The sequence below is a fragment of the Microcaecilia unicolor genome, chromosome 4, assembly GCF_901765095.1.
Source record: "Microcaecilia unicolor chromosome 4, aMicUni1.1, whole genome shotgun sequence".
Taxonomy (NCBI): Eukaryota; Metazoa; Chordata; class Amphibia; order Gymnophiona; family Siphonopidae; genus Microcaecilia; species Microcaecilia unicolor.
Genome location: NC_044034.1, coordinates 183,816,016 through 183,837,135, shown reverse-complemented (window position 1 = coordinate 183,837,135; position 21,120 = coordinate 183,816,016). Strand labels below are relative to the sequence as shown.

Here is a 21,120-nt window from a genome sequence, read left to right as displayed (position 1 = left end):
AGGAAGCGGACCCCTTTACAATATATATATATATATATATATATATATATAAACACACAAACGATTCACAACTGACATAAGATAATGTAATAATTCTTGTATGATGTGTACAACAAGCTGCCTATCACCACCTTATCCCCAAGGAAATCAACAACTTTCTGATATTAATATTCCTTAATGCAAGAGGGCTATCAGGCACTGACCAGCGTTCACAGTAGACATTTTTAAAGCTGAGCAAGGATTTATCCAGGAATAACCAGGGATTGCTGCTTCTCCAGCCTTGCCTTTTGGACCACCAAGGCTTCTTAACTGACCCGGGGGGGGGGGGGGGCTGCAGTTGAGCAAGTAGGTGAGGAGGGAAGGTAAAAGATATTATGAGAAATGGATTTATTTTTCTTTCTAAATCCAACCTGAGTTACATTTCTGTGGCCCAGAGGGTTTGTAATCCAAGTCTCCACCTGAAGCAATGGAGGATGAAGATCTGATAACATGATCAAGGTCATAAGGTATATCAGTAGGAGAAACTGGATTTGAACCTTTGTTTTTCTGGTTTTCAGCCTGCTGTTCTAAATAATTTAGAATTATGATGAATAGGAGAAACTATAATATATAACAAAATGAAAATGTTTTAAAAACACACACAAATTTATACACCTATGCACTGTTCAGTAATCCAAATTTTTGATCTTTTACCTGATTGGCTACCAGTGTCTTCCACAATTCGTTTCAAAATACTCTTAATTGCCATAATTTGTTCCATATAATGTTTCCTTTCTATCTTTCCCTATATATACCCTTGAGAAATATTTCATTCCCAATGTGAAAATCTTTGGATAAGACGTGACCCACACTCATCTTGATTCAACCTGTTTATCAGCCTTCTTCTACTTGGCACCTTTCTTGTGGAACTTCCTTCCATCTGCTATGCAAAGCAACTCCTCTTAAAATAAATCAGAGGCCTTGGCTTGAAGACTCACTTTTTGAGGTCGCTTTTTCTGGCGAAAGGAGCTGCGGGTATGCGGAGTCATGGGAGATGGAGTTGGTAGGCGCCTTGTTTTTCTTTTCATCTCTTTACTATCCCTGTCCTCTTGATTACTGGGTGTTCTTTTCTAGCTTCTCTTTGCAATAAATTATACACTTTTTTTGGTGTATGTTTTCCAAAGGTGGTATAGCAGGTAGACATAAACATTTGAAATGAGTCAATTGATTAGGTTGTTAGAAATCAGAGTGGCCTAAAATCTCCCTTTTTGGACAGCGAAACCTGACGTATATTTACACTGCAGAAAGGGCCTGGAAGCTGGGCACTTTGTCAAACCTTTGCTCTTACAGCAAGCTTCCAATTTTCAGAGGACGGGGGAAAACTAGTTAGTATATCTGGTTCACAGTACAGTTGCTTTCAGCCGGCGTCAGATTCTCGCGAAACTCGCTTCCCGCCCACACCTCAAACCCCGCCCACCTTACTCCTGCTGCGTCAAAATGCTACCAGGGGCGTGGAACTGACCGGCAGCTTCACCAATCAGCAGCCGCAGTGGGTGACACCATGCTTTGGCGATCAATGAGAGCTGTTCAGGAAGCGCGCTGGCGTAGGTAATTCACACGAGGGTCTTACAGTGGGGGCGATCAAATAGAGACTGGTCGGAGTGTGTGGTGGGGGAGCGCCCGTGGGGTGCAGACGGAGCAGAGGGATGTGGACTGTGGGGCAGGCGTGTGCGGCGCTGGGCTGCTGCGCTCTGCTGCTACTTTTCTTTATAATGGTCTTGCAACTGCTGAAGCAGAGGCACCCCAAGGGCTTTCCCCCGGGACCGACCGGCTTACCCCTTGTTGGCAATATCCTGGCACTGGCGTCTGAGCCGCATGTCTACATGAAGAAGCAAAGTAAGATCCATGGCCAGGTATTTGATGCGGCTTGGGAATATGGTGGCAACAGCTCCTTAGCAGATGACGTTATGCAACGAGGCATTGCTAAAAAGCTAAGACGACACAAATCTTATACGATCACTGAATTAAACTTCTATGGCACTAAAGTTATTTTTACTCCATACAGCTGTTACAAAGTGTGTCGAGCGGAAGAGTTGGTAGTACTTTGGAGCGCAATAGATACTTAGCTGTACCCATGGAGGACTTCGTTCACACATCGTTAACTATTTAACTAGAAGTACAGTTGTTAACGGAATGTACACAAACATGCAATAGGTAACTCTCCTAAAGCTCCTTTCGTTGTTGCTACATGCCTGTGGTGAGCACTTTTATACAATAAACTTTTTGATATGCCTAGGTTATCAATAGAAATAAAACATGGAAAAGAAAATAAGATGATACCTTTTTTTATTGGACATAACTTAATACATTTCTTGATTAGCTTTCAAAGGTTGTCCTTCTTCCTCAGATCGGAAATAAGCAGCTAGCTGACAGTGTATATAAGTGAAAACATTCAAGCATTACTATGACAGTCTGACAGGGTGGGAGGATGGGGGTGGGTAGGAGGTATGCATGGGGACATCAAAGCATATCATTGATATTCTAACAGGATGGGTGTGGCTAGGTGAGGGGAGGGTGATCAACAGAGACATACAGCTTTATGGTTTATAATGGGCTAGGAACCCCAGATCCTTGTTAAGTCCTTTCTTATATACACTTATATACACTGTCAGCTAGCACATTTGCTTATTTCCGATCTGAGGAAGAAGGGCAACCTTTGAAAGCTAATCAAGAAATGTATTAAGTTATGTCCAATAAAAAAGGTATCATCTTATTTTCTTTTCCATGTTTTATTTTGTTTGATTTCTATTGATAACCTTAAGAGTGGACTAACACGGCTACCACACTCCTCTCCTTGATATGCCTAGGAAAACAGCAAATTGATAATTTATTCTTCAGTAACTTGCCAGATATTTTGGTAGAGCTGCTGATGACCTTTCATGGAACACCCAGTCCTGAGACTAGTAGTCAGAGTGCTGAACTGGTTCAATTTTGCAGGGTAAGAACAAATCCTATATAATTCTCACCTCCAACAGGATGTGCCTGCCGGAAGTGGTCTGCTAGGCAGGCACGCACTGACATCAGTGACAGACAATTTGACAAAGCAAAACAATCTGAGTGCTGGCTATTAGGACACAGGGTTGATATGGTAGGAGAGTTTTAAAAGACTGAAGGAACCGAAAGTGTTAAATGGGGGGAGGGGGGAGTTCTGAACCACTGAAAGACATGAACATTTGGGAAAGGAAAGCAATCTGAATGCTGGCCATTAGGACACAGGGTAGATAGGAGAGTTTTAAAAGACTGAAGGAAACAAAAGTGTTAAACTGGAGAAGGGGGGGGGGGAGTTGTGAATGACTGAAAGACTTGCAAATTTGGGACAGGAAAACAGTCTCAATGCTGGGCATTAGCATACAGGGTACATAGGAGAGTTTTAAAAGACTGAGGCCCAGATGCATCAACCAAACGTTAAAAAATAAGAATCGTAAAAGTGCTTAATGATTTTTAAAAAACGAGGCATGCACTACAAAAACACTCCAGAAATGTTCAGATCGGTATTGCAAAGTAGGATGTATCGCAGAATCGTTAAACCCGTCGTTAATCAGCGCCTAAAGCATGCGCAGAGCAGCCCAAGCGTTATGCTGGCTGCTCTGCGCATGCCACAAAGGCCCAGCTGTCAAAACAAAAAAAAAACCCCACAAACACGTGTGTTTCGGGAGGGGGCAAAGGCACTCGTCATGAGCGTCCCGTATGGACGCCTTGCCCCCCCCCCCCCCACCCGCACGAAAAATCTCCAATTTTAGCAGCCCTGGGCCTGCCCTCCTTCCTTCCTGTATTCTCCCACACTAGCTCCGCCTCCTGCCATGCTCCGGTCCCGTGCCCCGCCCCCGCCGCCCTCCCCCCTTTGGTCGTGGCTGCCGCTCCTCCCGTCCAACGACCCCCCCCCCCTTTGCCTTACCGGCCCGTGCAGCGCCTCTCACCTCTGCTGCACGGGCAAGAACAGCTGATCGGCGAGTCAGAAGGCCTCCTCAGACGTCCCTTCTTTCTTCCTGGGCCCGCCCTCCTCTGACATAGGTAAACACACCCGCACATTCACTCTGGCTCTCTCTCTCAAACATACACACTCCCAGGAAAACCTTGCTAGCGCCCGTTTCATTCGTTCCAGAAACGGGCCTTTTTTACTAGTACAAACATATATGCACCATGAGGGTAATGCTTTATAAGGCATCCTATCTTGAGTGCCATTTAGGAACCCAACTATAGGCGTACAGATGAGAAATAATGGTAGTTGAGCACCAAAACAGGGGTAAATGGCAGATACGCACATAAGTGCATGTAGGCACTATTCTATAACTGGGCACCTAAACATCCTCATGCGTAACTGCAAAGGGGGTGTTTCCATGGGGAGGGGCACGGTCATTCTTATTAATTTAATGCGTGCTTTATATAATACTCCCATTTGTGCATGCAGCTGCAGCATTTAAGTGTTCCCATTTACACTAGCCATAGACATGGCAGAAGGGGATGAGATTTGATATACCAACTTTCTGTGGTTACAATCAAAGCAGTTTGCATAATATATAGAGGTACTTATTTTGTACCTGAGGCAATAGAGAGTTAAGTGACTTACCCAGAGTCACATGTTGCTGCAGTGGGAATCAAACCCAGTTCCTCTGGCTGTCAGGCCACTGTACTAACCACTAGACTACTCCTCCACTCAAGGACCACATAAGTGCTGCTTTTAACTCCTAACCTTTATTTTATCATCCTCACTTTAATATTCCCTTATCTCTTGTTTGTCCTGTTTGTCTGTCCTAATTAGATTGTAAGCTCTGTCGAGCAGGGACTGTCTCTTCATGTTCAAGTGTACAGCGCTGTGTATGTCTAGTAGCGCTATAGAAATGATAAGTAGTAGTAGTATAATAGTCATACAGAAATACGACCTGTGGCAGATTCATGAAGTGCAGTCTTGCTTAGAGCTAGCTATGTCGCATTTTAGTACTGGCCAGATTTTGAAGATTTTTGTCAGTGTTCTTAGCAAGTTGTGATGTCATTTGAGAGCAAAAAAAAAAAAAGATCACTGATAGGTGATAAACAGAAGTAAAATGATGGAGTATTATTTTGTAGATGTTAAATGGAAAGAGACTGGGACTTGATATACCACCTTTCTGTGGTTTCAATAAAAAACATGTTTTATACCACTGAAATACATTTACAATGGTCAGGTCAGGAGTCAACTCATCTAAACAAACTACACTGGCTTCCCATAGCAGAAAGACTAAGGTTCAAAGCTGCTTGTTTAGTTTTTCAAATCTTACAGGACTTCACCTCCGAACTGCTATGACCGCTTCGCTACATCTGGTCCGGTCTAACAGACTGAAATAACAACTAACGCTAGCATCACCATTTCAAAAGACAATCCAAAATCAGAAGATTTTCAGCTCTCAAATCCCCGTACTTGGAGTCAAATTATGGAACATAGTAAACATAGTAGATGACGGCAGAAAAAGACCTGCACGGTCCATCCACTCTGCCCAAGATGATAAATTCATATGTGCTACTTTTTTATTTGTACTGTCCTCTTCAGTGCACAGACCGTATAAGACTGCTTCATGACTTCTACTTCCATTATCCTTTCCTGTAATGTTTTTAGTCTCAGTTATTACATCAATGGTCTCTGTTTCTCATACCTCACACTAACACTATCTGCTTTTGTCTCACCTAGAATGTAAACCGCACTGAACCCTGGAAAGGGGATATTAGCGGTATACAAGAAATGAATTGAATTGAAAAGTTCATTTTATGTGATAAAGCACCAATTCAATGATTATATCTATCTTTAACTTACACTTTCTAGCAGTAAGACACCTCATCTCAGATAATGCTTATGTGTTTTTGGAAGCTCCCCCTTCCAAAATCACATAAGCATTATCTGAGATGATGACTGTCTTACTGTTTTATTGTGCATATATATATATATACAGTGCACTCCATTAAGTGCACGTCAGATGAGAGCATGCTCTGTTTACCTGCATGCCGTACTTCAGTCCCATTTTTGGCACCATTAATTTCTATGGGGACAAACTTTTTTTTAGCGCACCACTGATAAGTGCAAGATTCACTTATGTGCATGGTTCAAGACCGCTCCTCTGCAGGAAAGACTCCGCATAAGCGCACGCATGTAATATGGAAGCCGATTGGCGCGTGACAACCAACGAGATTTCAAATTTATTGCCTCTTTAACTGCCACAGGCAGAATAAGTGAAAGAATGTTGTTAGGGCGTACACTGGGGTCATCATTGCAGCAGAACTGTAAGACTTTAACACTGGCTAAACGAATAGAAGTTCTTAAAAAATTAGAAAACAAACAAAGTCAAGCATCTATTGCTAAAGAATATGGCGTCAATCCCAGTCAAATTTCATGTGTTTTGAAGCAGAAAGACCAGCTTCTGGAAGACTGGCAAAACAATACAAATCCACAACGGAAATGAAAACGGGCAGGAAAAGCTGAGGAAGTAGAAGATGCTCTTCTTCGGTGGTTTTCTCGAGTCAGGAGCAGACAGTTTCCTGTCAATGGTTCACTGCTTATGGAGAAAGCTAACCAGCTAGCAGAAAGTCTTGGACTGACTGAATTCAAAGCCACTGTTGGATGGTTGGAAAGATGGAAGGAGAGGAACAACATAAAATTCAAGAAACAGCATGGTGAGAAACAAGATGCTGATGACATTGATGCTGAAAATTGGGTTGTTTCAGTTCTTCCTACCATCTTGAACGAGTTTGCACCTCGTGACATTTTCAATGCTGACGAAAATGGTCTCTACTGGCGAGCGATTCCTGATGGAACACTTGCATTCAAACATGCTGAAACTACTGGAGGTAAAACATTGAAGGACCGACTGACAATCCTCCTTCGCTGCAATATGGATGGGAGTGAGAAGTTGGAATCCCTCGTCATTGGAAAGAGCAAACAGCCCCGTTGCTTCAAGAAAGTTAAGCGACTTCCTGTGTCATACGAGGCTAACGCAAATTCATGGATGACTGGGGAAATTTGGAAGCAGTGGCTAAAGAAGTTAGACACTAGAATGCGGGCACAAAAGCGTCAGATTTTGATGCTTTGTGATAACTGTGCTGCACACAGGGATGATGTCAGGCTGTCTAACGTCAAGGTGGTCTTCCTGCCACCAAACACTAGCCAATTTCAAAAAACATTATCGGGCTCTTGTGCTACGTCATCTGATGAGCGTTATGGATGACCAGACTGGGAAGGATAAACGTGCTGTTGAACTGGCTCGTAATCTATCACTGTTGGATTCCCTACATATGCATAAATAAGCCTGGAATCATGTTACACAGGCAACCATTATGAACTGCTACAAGCGGGCAAGCTTTGTTAAGGATGTGGAGAGGGACAAAACAGGTGCAGCTGTTGCAAACGCATCAGATGAAGAGGTTATTGACATCTCAGCTGGTTTTATTGAAGAGGAGTTCCATCGTTACATAGCTGTTGATTACGATCTAGAAACAGCTGAAGACAGCACTGATGTTGAGATATGCTCCTATATGCAGGCAACAAGGGCTGATGATGGAACAGCTGAAGAAATGAGCAGCGAGGCACATGCTGATGAAATTCAACAACCTCCTCCTGTCACTTTTGCAAGAGCTCTGAAGAGTCTCAACACCGTGCAGGCCTATCTGGAGGTCACTGGATGTCAGTGCTATGACAGTTTTTACCGCCTGGCATATGTAGTCTATGGAACTCCCAGACCTAAAAGTGTACAGAGGACTATAACTGATTACTTCAAGCCAGCCTAATGTCAGTTAACTGAGACTGTATACTGTACGTATAATAATAAACAGTACTGTACATATGTTTATCAGATGTCAAGCTTCTTTGGGTCAGAATGGTTAAGTGCACGCTCTGGTTAACTGCATGCATTTCTTTGGTCCCAGACCTTGCACTTAAGTGGATTGCACTGTGTGTGTATGTATGTATGTATGTGTGTGTATATATATATATATATACACACACACGCAAATTTGGAATGAATTACCAAAATCCATAAAAATAACACACGACATCATGACCTTCCGTAAACTATTGAAAACTTATTTATTTAAGAAAGCATACAATAACTCCTCATAAATTCAAATTAACAAAACAACATGTATTCTCTATATCTCAACTGTTTTGCTAATTATCTTGATTTCCAGTTTAATGATCCTAATTGTTCAAGCTATTTTTTGTCATGATTGAAGTTTAACCTATTACCTTTAGCTCTTATCATAGGACGAACTTTCCTCTTGTAACCTAACCTAATCTGTCCCTTTGTCCCAACTATGTATTTCTCCTATCCGGAACTGGTAATCACCACTTGCGGAATTATGTAAGCCACATTGAGCCTGCAAATAGGTGGGAAAATGTGGGATACAAATGTTATAAATAAATAAAATAAATATATATATATATACACTAGTAAAACAAGCCCATTTCTCACACACATGAAACAGGCACTAGCAAAGTTTTCCTCGGAGTGTGTATGTTTGAGATTGAGATTGACTGTGTGTAAGAGAGAGAGAGTGAATGTGCGAGTGTGTGTGGCAGAGGGTGAGACTGCTGGGTGTGAGTGTGTCTCTGTCCCCCCTCCAGCCACCCAGCGAATCTCCTCTCTCCCCTGCCCCCCTCCAGCCAGCCAGCGATTCTCCTATGTCCCCTGCCTCCCCTCCGGGCACCCAGTGATTCTGCTCTCTCCCCTGCCTCCCCTCCAGCCACCCAGTGATTCTCCTTCCCCTTACAGCACCACACCGCCCAAATCTCTGCCCCTCCGCCAACCGCCCAACCTCCGCTGCCATGCATAGCTCAGCGGGCACGGCCACTGAACGGTAGAGCCAATCGCTGCCGTGCACCCGCCCTCCCACCTGTGGTTGGTCAGTGCTGCGTGTGACGTACCCGGAAGTACGCTGACGTCACTTCAGGAGATAGATACAGCTTTAAAGAGAGCACGAATGCTTCAAGGCTTCACTTTCTCAGCTTCAGAACGTTGGAAGTGCGTTTTATTATATAGGATACTAGTAAAAAAAGGCCCGTTTCTTAAGGCAAGGAAACAGGCGCTAGCAAGGCAATCCCCCACCTTCCCTCGCTGTGTCGCTCTGTCCCCTCCCAGCCTCCCTGGCCTGCCACCCATCCAGTTCAAGGCCCCCTCACGCCCCTCCCACCGAGTTCCTGACTCCTCCCTCCATTTGTAACCCCCCCCCCCGCGTTACGGACCCCTGTACCCCCCCTTCCGCGACCCTGTCGATCCCCCTTCTTGCCGAAAACCGTCCCCTGCTGCCGTCGAGTACCTGTGCTGATGGGGGACCCCAACCCCCGTCAGCTGAAGTCATGTTCTGGCCTTCGCGGCGTTGCTTCCTCAATGATCTGTTCAAGTTTCTGTGTGTGCGTCTGACGTCAGACGCACGTAAAGTAACTTGAACAGAAGATCATTGAGGAAGGAACGCCGCGGAGGCCAGAACATGACGGGGGTTGGGGGACTGTTTTCGGGGGGGGGGGGGGTTGACAGCGTAGCTGAAGGGGGGTCCAGGGGGCCGTAACCCGGGGGGGGTGTTGAAATCAGAGGGAGGGCGGAGTGTGGAAGTCGGTGGGAGGTGCATGAGGGAACACGGGGTGTTGATGTTTGTCGGGTGTGGGGGTCTGTGTTGCCCCGCTCCCTGCCACTTGCTCCGACCATCGATTTCGCCGGCACCGTTCAATTATGCTCCTCTGTCACACACGTTTTTTTAATATCTCGTATTTACATGTTAACATCTTTACCCCACTTCAGATATTTAGCCTGGATCTTGGTGGAATATCAGCTGTGGTTCTCAATGGCTATGATGTTGTGAAGGAGTGTCTGGTCCATCAGAGTGATGTCTTTGCAGACAGGCCCTCTCTTCCGCTGTTTGAGAAGATGACAAAAATGGGAGGTATGTGATGTGCCCTCAATCCAACATTTTCCATCACTTTTGCTTGTGTGCCAATGGTGTAACCAAAAGGCAATTTTTGGGTGGGCCAAAGTTGGGTGGGCATGCATTTCCTCTTTCCTCCTCCACCCCCGAACTTCAAAAATTAAATACCTTAGCTAGTGGAGATTCCCAGCCTTGCCAACTAAAGACATTCAGAACCCACCAACCCATGTTTAGAAATGTGCAGCAGTCAAAGGCAGTGCTCTGAGCCACTGACATCAGCATCCCAGGCACACTCAGTTCTCATGCATGAATTGAACAGGCATGAGAATTGAGTGTGCCCATGATGCCAGTGTCAGCAGTTTGGAGCAGCACCACTGACTGCCACAGGTTTTTGATGGAGGGTTCAGTGGGCTGCAGCTGCCTTTCGCTGATGGGGCTTGGGTACACCTAGAGTTGCCAAGTTTTTGAAAGTTAAAAACTTGACATTTGCCACTGGCCTGCTCCACTACTGTTCTGCCCCTTGCTGCACCCCGTTCTGCTCCCAAGAATGAGGGTAGCAGTACAGGATTGAGCATCTGCAGGCCAAATTGAGGGCTGGGAGGGGTTTGTACGAAAGGTTGCTCTCTTTAACCCCCAGTGAGACACAGCTCTCTCCATAGTCCCTCAACATACTTATCTGCCTTCCAAAACGCAAAATGTATTAACTCCTCATTATGGGTAGGGGTAGCACTGTATGTAAATCAGAACCTTGACTCGGATAGGCTGCAAATATTGCAGGAGTCAAAAGCCCTATTGGAATCTTTGTGGATTGAAATTCCATGTGAAAGGGGGAAAAGGATGGTGATAGGAGTGTACTACCGTCCGCCTGGCCAGGACGAGCAGACGGACGCAGCAATGTCAAAGGAAATTAGGGAAGCGAATAAATTGGGCAATGTAATATTAATGGGTGATTTCTATTATCCACATATAGACTTGGTTAATGTAACATCGGTACACGCTAGGGAGGTGAAATTTCTTGATGAAATCAAGGATGGCTTCATGGAACAGCTGGTTCAGAAGCCCACAAGAGAAGGAAAAATACTAGACGTAGTCATTACTGGAGCTCATGATCTGGTGCGGGGGGTAACGGTGTGAGGGCCGCTTGAGAACAGTGATCATAATATCAGTTTTGATATTGGCATTGAAGTAAGTGAACTTAGGAAATCAAATACACTTGCGTTTAACTTTAGAAAAGGTGATTACGACAAAATGAGAAAACAGTGAGAAAAAGACTGAAAGGTGCAACTTGCAGGGTAAAAAACTTGCATCAGTCGTGGATGCTGTTTAAAAACACCATCCTGGAGGTACAGGACAAATATATTCCGTGTATTAGAAAAAGGGGAAAAAAGACCAAACGTCAGCCGGTGTGGCTAAACAGTAAGGTAAAGGAAGTCATTAGAACCAAAAAAGAATCATTCAGAAAGTGGAGAAGAGAACCGACTGAAAGTAACAAGATAAAACATAAGGAATGCCAAGCCAAATGCAAAGCGGAGATAAGGAGGGCAAAAAAGGACTTTGAAAAAAAAGTTAGCGTAAGAAGCGAAAATACAGTACATAGTAAAAATGTTTTTAGATACATTAAAAGCAGGAAGCCGGCTAAAGAATCAGTTGGGCCGCTGGACGAAAATGGTGTTAAAGGGGTGATCAGGGAAGACCGAGCCGTAGCGGAGAAATTAAATGAATTCTTTGCTTCGGTCTTCACTGAGGAGGATTTGGGAGGGACACCGGTGCCGGAAAACATATTTGAAGAGGGCGAGTCGGAGAAACTAAACGAATTCTCTGTAAACTTGGAGGATGTAATGGGTCAGTTCTGCAAACTGAAGAGTAGTAAATCGCCGGGACCTGATGGTATTCATCCCAGAGTATTAATAGAACTGAAAAATGAACTTGTAGAGCTACTGTTAGTAATATGCAATCTATCCCTAAAATCGAGTGTGGTACCGGAAGACTGGAGGGTAGCCAGTGTTATGCCGATTTTTAAAAAGGGTTCCAGAGGAGATCCGGGAAATTATAGACCGGTGAGTCTGATGTTGGTACCAGGCAAAATGGTAGAGGCTGTTATCAAGAATAAAATTACAGAGCACGTACAAAAACATGGGCTGATGAGACAAAGTCAGCATGGATTTAGTGAAGGGAAGTCTTGCCTCACCAATCTACTGCATTTTTTTTGAGGGGGTGAACAAACATGTGGACAATGGGGAGCCAGTGGATATTGTGTATCTGGATTTTCAAAAGGCGTTTGACAAACTGCCTCATGAAAGGCTCCTGAGGAAACTGGAGAGTCATGGGATCGGAGGTAGGGTATTACTATGGATTAAGAGCTGGTTGAAAGATAGGAAGCAAAGAGTAGGGTTGAATGGTCAGTATTCTCAGTGGAGAAGGGTAGTTAGTAGGGTCCCGCAGGGGTCTGTTTTGGGACCGCTGCTTTTTAACATAGTTATAAATGACCTAGAGATGGGAGTAACTAGTGAGGTAATTAAATTCGCAGATGACACAAAATTATTTAGGGTTGTCAAGTCGCAGGAGGAGTGTGAAAGATTACAGGAGGACCTCGCAAGACTGGGGGATTGGGCGTCCAAGTGGCAGATGAAGTTCAATGTTGACAAGTGCAAAGTGATGCATGTGGGTAAGAGGAACCCGAATTACAGCTATGTCATGGAAGGTTCCGCGTTAGGAGTTACGGACCTAGAAAGGGATCTGTGAGTCATCGTGGATAAGACTTTAAAAATGTCTGCCCAGTGTGCTACCATGGCTAAGAAAGCGCACAGAATGTTGAGTATTATTAGGAAAGGGATGGAAAACAAACACGAGGATGTTATAATGCCGTTGTCTCGCTCCATGGTGCGACCGCACCTCGAGTATTGTGTCCAATTCTGATCGCCGCATCTCAAAAAAGATATAAAGGAATTAGAAAAGGTGCAGAGAAGGGCGACGAAAATGATAAAGGGAATGGAACGACTTCTCTATGAGGAAAGGCTGAAAAGGTTAGGGTTCTTCAGCTTGGAGAAAAGGCGGCTGAGGGGTGATATGATAGAAGTCTACAAGATAATGAGCGGAGTAGAGCGGACAGATGTGAAGTGTTTGTTTACACTTTCAAACAACAACAAAACCAGGGGACACTAGATGAAGCTAGAATATGGTAGATTTAAAACAAATAGGAGAAAGTTTTTCTTTACTCAGCGTGTAGTTAGACTCTGGAACTCGCTGCCGGAGAATGTAGTGACAGCAGCTGGCCTGACGGAATTTAAAGGGGGTTTGGACAGATTCCTGAGGGAAAAGTCCATTGAACATTATTGTTGTTTTTTTTTTTTTTTTTTGGGGGGGGGGGGGGGGTTGCTGAGTTCTTGAAGCCTGGATTGGCTGCTGTTGGAGACAGGATGCTGGGCTTGATGGACCCTTGGTCTTTTCCCAGTATGGCGGTGCTTATGTACTTATGTGAGATGGAATGAGTGTTGTTTTCCCTTTGGAGGGCAGATATTCTTCCTCAATTAAATCCAAACATATTTTGTATTCACAGATCTACTTGGCCTCTCTCCCAAAAACTGGTGTACAGCAGAGCTAAGACATTTCCCCATAAAACATGTTGTACACAAAATATTTGTTTCTAATACAATCCCAATAACAGCAACAGACTCAGTCAGTACAAGGCATATTGTAAATTAATGCAAAACTGTACAAAATTTCACTCAGGACCTAGAGCAAATATACCATTTTAACTTCCAAAACTCATATAACGAGGACCATACCTAGGGAGAGGCAGCACAATAAACACACAGAACGCAGAGATACCCTCACCAAATACAAACTCAGTGACCATAAACAAACTGAAATACGTAGATAAAAATTCAGCTGAAACCCCAAGAAACCAGACTCTTGCATGCAGTATACTACCTAAAAACCCCCCAAAATATTCCACTTGGTGCTGTAAAAAATATAAACTGTACAGCGCTGCGTAACCCTAGTAGCGCTTTAGAAATGTTAAGTAGTAGGAATCTTGTTACTCTTTGTCCTTATCCCTTATTTGTCCTGTTTGTCTGTCCTAATTAGATTGTAAGCTCTGTCGAGCAGGGACTGTCTCTTCATGTTCAAGTGTACAGCGCTGCGTACGTCTAGTAGCGCTATAGAAATGATAAGTAGTAGTAGTAGTAGTAGATGTCTGGGCCATACTTGGGCGGTAGCTGCAACCAGGGATTTCCTCTGGGTCCCCAGGCCTATGCCTACCTGAGGCTGAAGAAGGCACAGCCTGTTAACAGGCTTTGAGGTTTCCTCCCAAATTCCTGTCTTGGGTCCTAGCCATGTCTAACACCAGTTCTATACATTTCTAAAACTGACATATTCCAATCACTAAATAGAAAATAAAATTCTTCTTTATACCTTTGTTATCTGGTCATTTAATTTTTCTAATTACTTTCTCAGGCTCTGGTTTCTATGTTCCTCTGTCTTCTCTTAACTCTTTTATTTATTTATTTGTTGCATTTGTATCCCACATTTTCCCACCTCTTTGCAGGCTCAATGTGGCTTACATAGTACCGTAAACAGCGTTAACCGATTCCGGTGTGAACAATATCAAAGTGATATGGTAGAATGAGGTACATGTATGGTAAAGACAATTGGGGAGAACTTAGAGAGGAAGAGTTAGGATATGTTAATTAAGGTCTTTGGTTACGTTGTGTCGCAAATGTCCAGGTTTTTTATGTTGGGTCGGAGGGGTATGCCCTTCTGAACAGATCTGTTTTTAGTGCTTTCCGGAAGTTCAAGTGGTCAAGTGTAGTTTTTATTGCTTTTGGTAGTGCGTTCCACAGTTGTGCGCTCAGATAGGAAAAGCTGGATGCATAAGTGGATTTGTATTTGAGTCCTTTGCTACTTGGGTAGTGGAGGTTTAGGTATGATCGTGCTGATTTTATGGTGTTTCTGAGTGGCAGGTCGATGACGTCTGTCATGTATCCCGGTGCCTCGCCATAAATGATTTTATCAACTGTCGTGCAGATTATGAAAGTGATACGTTCCTTAATTGGAAGCCAGTGCAGTTTTTCTTGGAGTGGTTTGGCGCTGTCAAAACGCGTTTTTCCAAATATAAGCCTTGCTGCTGTGTTTTGGGTGGTCTGAAGTTTCTTTATAATTTGTTCTTTGCAACCCGCATAGATTCCGTTACAGTAGTCTGTGTGGCTTAGTACCATTGACTGTACCAGATTGCGAAATATTTCCCTCGGGAAGAATGGTTTCACCCGTTTTAGTTTCCACATTGAGAGAAACATTTTCTTTATGGTGACTTTAGCTTGGGTCTCTAGTGAGAGGTTTCGGTCGATTGTTACTCCGAGAATTTTCAGGCTGTCTGAGATAGGGAGGGTGTATTCTGGGGTGTTAATGTTTGTGGGTTTGTATGTGTTGTATTGGGATGAGACAATGTGTGTTTTCTGTATTGAGTTTTAGTTGGAATGCGTTTGCCCATGAGTTCATGATGTTTAAGCTGAGCTTGATTGCATTGATTTCTGCTAAATCATAGTTGTAGGGGATGTATAGTGTAGCGTCATCAGCGTAAATAAATGGATTAAGGCCTTGGGTGGATAAGGCATTGGCTAGTGGGACCATCATGAGGTTGCAAAGGATTGGTGATAGTGGTGATCCTTGCGGTACTCTGCAGTCTGGTTTCCAGGGTGACGATATTTTTGTGCTTGATTTCACTTGGTATGTTCTAGTGGTTAGAAAGCCCTTGATCCAGTTGAGAGTGTTACCACCAATTCCTAAATAATCTAGGAGTCTTAGCAATATGTTATGGTTAACCATGTCGAACGCACTGGACATGTCAAATTGAAGGAGAAGAATTTTGCCTATTGCTGTCTCCTGCTTGAATTTAATTAGTTTCCAAGATCTCCTGTCCATTTGACATTTCCAACATCCATCTCCCTTCTGTGTCCTTGTCCTTATCTTCCCCTGTATCCAGCATCTGTTTCCTCCCCGGGTCCTGCCCTTATCCTTCTATGTGTCCATAATCTCCCCTATTCCTTCCCTCATGCCCAGCATCTCCTGTGGCCTTGCCGTCCCTGTGGCGAGGATCTCCCTCATGCCCAGCACCCCCTCTCTGTGACCTGTCCCTCCCTTAGCCAGACTCTCCCCTATTCCTTCCCTCATACCTAGCGCCCCCTCTCTCTAACCTGTCCCTCCCTGTGGCCAGAATTCTACCTGCTAGCATGCCCTCACTCTGTCCAGTCCCCCTCCCTGTGTGTAAAATTCTCTCCCATTCCTTGCTTCAGGTCTACTATTCTTTCTCTACATCCTCTTCCCCCCACATCAAGCATATCCTCTTTATTTCTCTACCCTCCTATATCCTTATTTCCTACTACCCTGATGCCCTTACATGATAATATTTCCTGCCTGCCCAGCCACCCACCTCGCCACCCCACTTTCCCTTCAGCTCTCTTCGAGATCTTCATGTTCACTGCAACAGCTCCTTTCCCTGCAGCTCTGCTGGACCTTCATTAGTGCTTGTCACCAGATCACCCGATGAGCAGTGGGGAGATGTCATCCATTCCTCAGACTGCAGCGTAGGACCAGCTGCATGCCTGCTAACAGCTCTGCAGCATCCTGACTCCTGCCCATAGGCCACAAACTTCCTGTTTCTGTATGTCAGAAACAGGAAGTTTGTGTCCTAAGGGGCAAGAGTTGGGATGCTGCAGAGCTGTTAGCAGGCATGCGGCTGGGAGGTCTTGCACTGCAGTCTGAGGAATGGGTGACAGCTACAGATCTTTGGATGCTGTAGACTCGTCAGTTGACATGCGCAGCTCGGAGGGTCCGCAGCTGCCTTCAAAGGATGACTTTGCTGCTGCAGTGGTGGCAGCAAAGGAGGGACTGACAGTGACTGGTTTTCTGTTCGACTGACTTCCTAAGTTCTTCCATTGAAAACGGGCCAGGCCAACTGCTGCTGGGTGGACCTGGGATGAATACAGTTCACCCGTGGTTATGCCCCTGTTGTGTACCCTTCCTCAATCCTAGCCATGTCGCCCAGCTGCTGGTTTCAGCACAAGCTGTGCTCAGTCCATAGATTTGAATAAGCACAGCAGAGGGGTATGACACATTAGACAGTAACCCCTGTATTTTATATACAGTATTCACATTTGGGTGCCCAAATTTGCACATGCTCCAGCGGTGCGCACGCAACTTAATTGGCTAATGAGCTCTGAACTGTCAATAATTTGGTGCGAACAACCAATTATCGACAATTGGCACCCATTAGAATTTGCACACTTATCTGACTGCACACTATTCTGTAAGGTAGGGCCTCTAAAAATCCATAGTATGCATCTGAAAAGGCTATCCATGGGAGGGGCATGGGTGTGTCAAGGGCATTCCAAAAGAAATTGCATATATACTTATAGAAGAGGGGGTCAGTGAACCCAACTTGTGCACCAGCATTTACACCAGGTTTCAGCAGGCATAAATCTGGCACCCAAAGTTCATGCGCAGGAATCAGCGCCAAGGGTAATTTTATAAAGGGCACGCACTTTTTATAAAATCACGCTTACAGTTGATCTTTTCTGATGCCTACTTTTGAACACGATTTATAGAATTTCCCCCTAAATGTCAACAGTTTCCCATCTGAATTGTCAAAGGGTTATGAAAATAGGCGCAGTATAAAAATATGTGGTTATGCTCCACCTCTGCCTTGTTGATTTAGTATCTAAGTTCCAAGGGCCCCTTTTACCAACTTTTACCAAGCTGAGGCAAAAGGGAGCCTGCGCCGGCGTGTTTTTGATGCATGCCAAGGCCCCCTTTTACCGCAGCGAGTAAAAGGTAGGTCTTTTTTTTTTTAAGGAAATAGCTATGTGGCAAGTGAAGCACTTGCTGTGTGGCCATTTCAAGGGGGGGGGGGGAGCCCCTTACCCCTACCCATTGCCCGATTACTGCCGGGTACACACCGGCACTATAAAAATCAAAATATTTTTTTAGCGCCAGATATGGCACGTGCTAGGGGTGGGAAGTACTGGTGGGCTGTTGCGGTAGCCCAGTGGTACTTCCTTGTTAGTGAGCGGTAAGCCCAGGTTGGGCTTACTGCCGCTTTGTAAAAGGGGCCCTTAACCTTTTATAGCAAAGATGATGTGCCTCACAATCTCCTTCCTCTGTTGTGAGCTGGAGCTTGCTTCCAAACATCATACATTCAGTAATGTTACCAACTTCCTTAAGCTTTGTCATAAGGAGAAGGCAGTAAGTCTTGTTGGCTACTATTTGCAACATATAAAATAAAAAGTTCAAACAGCATGTATAGATACTCCAGTGTTCATCAGAACTCCTGTGTTAATGCCATTTCTGGACTGGCAGCATCAAACCCTGTTATGGATCAATTGTCCCAGAAATGAAAAAAAGAAATAAAAGTAATCCACCTCAAGCACACTGTGGTATGGGTGAAGTTAAGTACCAAAAAAATAGCTCAGAAAGCCTCTGTAAGTGCAGTCTTAAAAACTTCCAGCACCTAAGAGCTTGGGCACTTTCCTGGTCTCTGTTTGTCAGAATCTTTGTAAGGGTGTCGCCGTGTGAATATCCTCCATACCACTCATCTATCTCAAGAGGGGTAAGAACCTTTTAGTGTTCTGTTTGGAGGGTGCTGCCCCCCGGTGGTTTCTAAGGTAAGAAAAGAACCAAACTTCACAATATTTTTCTCATCAGTCTGCTTGGTTGGTTATACAAATGTTCTTATATTCCACACTAACTGCTAGTTCCATGTGGATTACAGTTAGGAGAAATTCAGGCAATCCCTGAAGAATTACAAAAACTCACCCTCGAACAACAATCATCAACATAATTGTTTTCTAAAAAGCAAAGCTTTCCAAAGCTTACAAAACAAAGTATAAGCAGTGAGAGACCTAACCTGAACTCAAAATGCATTCAAAGTATGAGCTGCTAAATATGTAAAACTGGCAGAAAACACTTTTAAAACCAATTCCCCGGGACTGGGGAACTGCAATCATAGACTTATACGTACTTGGGAAGCCTATTAAATCCAATATGTATGACGCAGCTCTACCATAAAGAATGTTAAAGACCATTGTACATAATTTGAACTGTATACAAGCCTCTACAGGCAACCAATATAATATTTATCAACAAAGGCCTCATTCTCGCCCCTTTATGGGCAGAAAATATCATCTGGACCACCACATTTTGGATTGTCTGTAATATTTTTTTTTTTAATAAAAACTTCAAACATACCAAATACTCTACATTGCAGTAATCTAACTGACCCAATACCAGACTCTGGACTACCATTCTAAAAGTTGATGGTTCAAGAAGTCCTCAAATTTTCCTTACCTTCTTTATTATTAAATGAACAGAAAGTATTAACTGTACAGAAAGGGTACTGGATAGCACGTCTCATAAGATCTTTAAACTGGCTTGTTAATCTGCTTTCAATATGGTATGATGGGAAAGAGAAGTGGGTGAATAGGTTGAGATGTAGGTAAGTAGCTTGAAATTATTATAATTTAATGCCAGTTTTGCTTAACTAGCCTTTCCAAAGTAACATTAATAAGTAACCCTGGAAGCACTGCAGACATCATAATAGTGCACAGAGCTGTACCATTAGCCAGACTGGCATGTAAATCTATCTCATGCATATTCATTGTGGATGTCCTACAAACCCAACTGGCTAGGTGTGCCCCAAGGACTGGGTTGAGAACCGCTGACTTAGGGCAAAAGCCAGCAGCAAAGAAACAGCTGTAGTCTTAAGAAAGCAATCCTCCCGACAGCCAAAGAACCATCAGCCTGAGCTTTAACACACAGGGTGAGGAGGAATTGCCAAATAGCTAAAGACCAATCACCACAGGAGGAAGAAATATATATTCAGAATATCATAAACCCAAAATGTTTCTTATAATAATGTTCATAGGCTGGCTTACTAGTCAGAATCAATAGATGTCAGAACCTACTATCAAAAGTGGAGAAAAAAAGACCTCAGAGCACTTAAGAACCCCAAAAGTAGTAGGATTAAATCATTCCATCATAGGTCAAAAATAGGAACAGTTCAAACGTTCAACACTAAGACAATTCAATAATTATATCACTCTTACCTCAAGCAACATTGGGCCATTGATAATTCCAATCATCTCTGGGTTCACACAGGAACTTGTTTTGTAGTTGGCTATTTGTCTGTACCTGTGTGAAGCCAGAAGTGTTCATTGTGGATATTCTGAAAAAGCAACTGACTGTGGGGTCAGTAAGACAGATTTTGGGACTGCTGTATTAAACCATGAACCATGGGTAAGCATTTAAATTTTCAAAAATTTGGTATTTTCAGGCTTGCTGAATGCAAAGTATGGACGATGTTGGACAGAGCACCGCCGTTTAGCCACCAGCAGCTTTCGGACTTTTGGATATGGGCAAAAGTCCTTTGACGACAAAATATCAGAAGAGTGCATGTTTTTTCTGGATGCCATTGATACATACAAAGGCAAGCCATTTGACCCAAAGCACTTGATAACCAATGCTGTGTCTAATGTTTCTAATCTGATCTTATTTGGGGAGCGTTTTAGATATGACGACACTGATTTTCAGCACATGATTGAAATATTCAGTGAAAACGTTGAACTTGCCACAAGTGCCTGGGTGTTCCTGTATAATTCCTTCCCAATGATTGGCATTCTCCCTTTCGGGAAACATAAGCAGCTCTTCAGGAATGCGGACGAAGTGTACAATTTCTTGCTGAGCATCATCAAGCGTTTCTCTGAAAACAGGACACCCCACTTCCCTCGCCACTACATAGATGTATACCTGGATGAGATGGAGCAGAACAAAAGTGATCCAGGGGCGAGCTTTTCAACTGAAAATTTAATTTTTTCTGTTGGAGAACTCATCATAGCCGGAACAGAGACTACAACCAATGTTCTAAGATGGGCTGTTTTGTTCATGGCACTGTATCCCAACATCCAAGGTAAGGAATAATGTGCTGTGCCATAATGGCTTGAGCATAACATGTGCAGCATTTTCTCAGATAAACAGCATAAACTCTCTAATTTATTTTATTGGTGATTGGATTTAAGGAAGACTATTAACACATTATTTAGTAAAAATATTGAAGGAAACAAGCCGTACGGTCTCCCTTTGTCTCTCTTCTTAATGTGGAACAGTGATAGCACTTGAGAGATTTGCACTCATGAGTTAGCAAAATTTTGTGTT

At 43.7% G+C, this 21,120-nt stretch overlaps 1 protein-coding gene across 5 annotated transcripts in view; it reads left to right on the top strand.

Annotated features, from left to right (window-relative positions):
* Positions 1-972: 972 nt before the first annotated feature.
* Positions 973-21,120, top strand: part of LOC115468906 (vitamin D 25-hydroxylase) — a 32,131-nt gene continuing 11,983 nt past the window's right edge. Inside the window, exons 1-3 of one of the 5 annotated variants that reach the window (XM_030201045.1) lie at positions 973-1,042; positions 9,795-9,936; positions 20,243-20,875. In XM_030201045.1, the coding sequence (XP_030056905.1) occupies positions 1,034-1,042; positions 9,795-9,936; positions 20,243-20,875 (784 nt within the window). In that variant the 5' untranslated portion in view covers positions 973-1,033. Of the gene's footprint in view, positions 1,043-1,523; positions 1,588-1,677; positions 1,893-9,794; positions 9,937-20,242; positions 20,876-21,120 lie in introns of those variants that run through there. The other 4 variants (XM_030201047.1, XM_030201043.1, XM_030201046.1 and 1 more) reach the window with 4 other exon arrangements.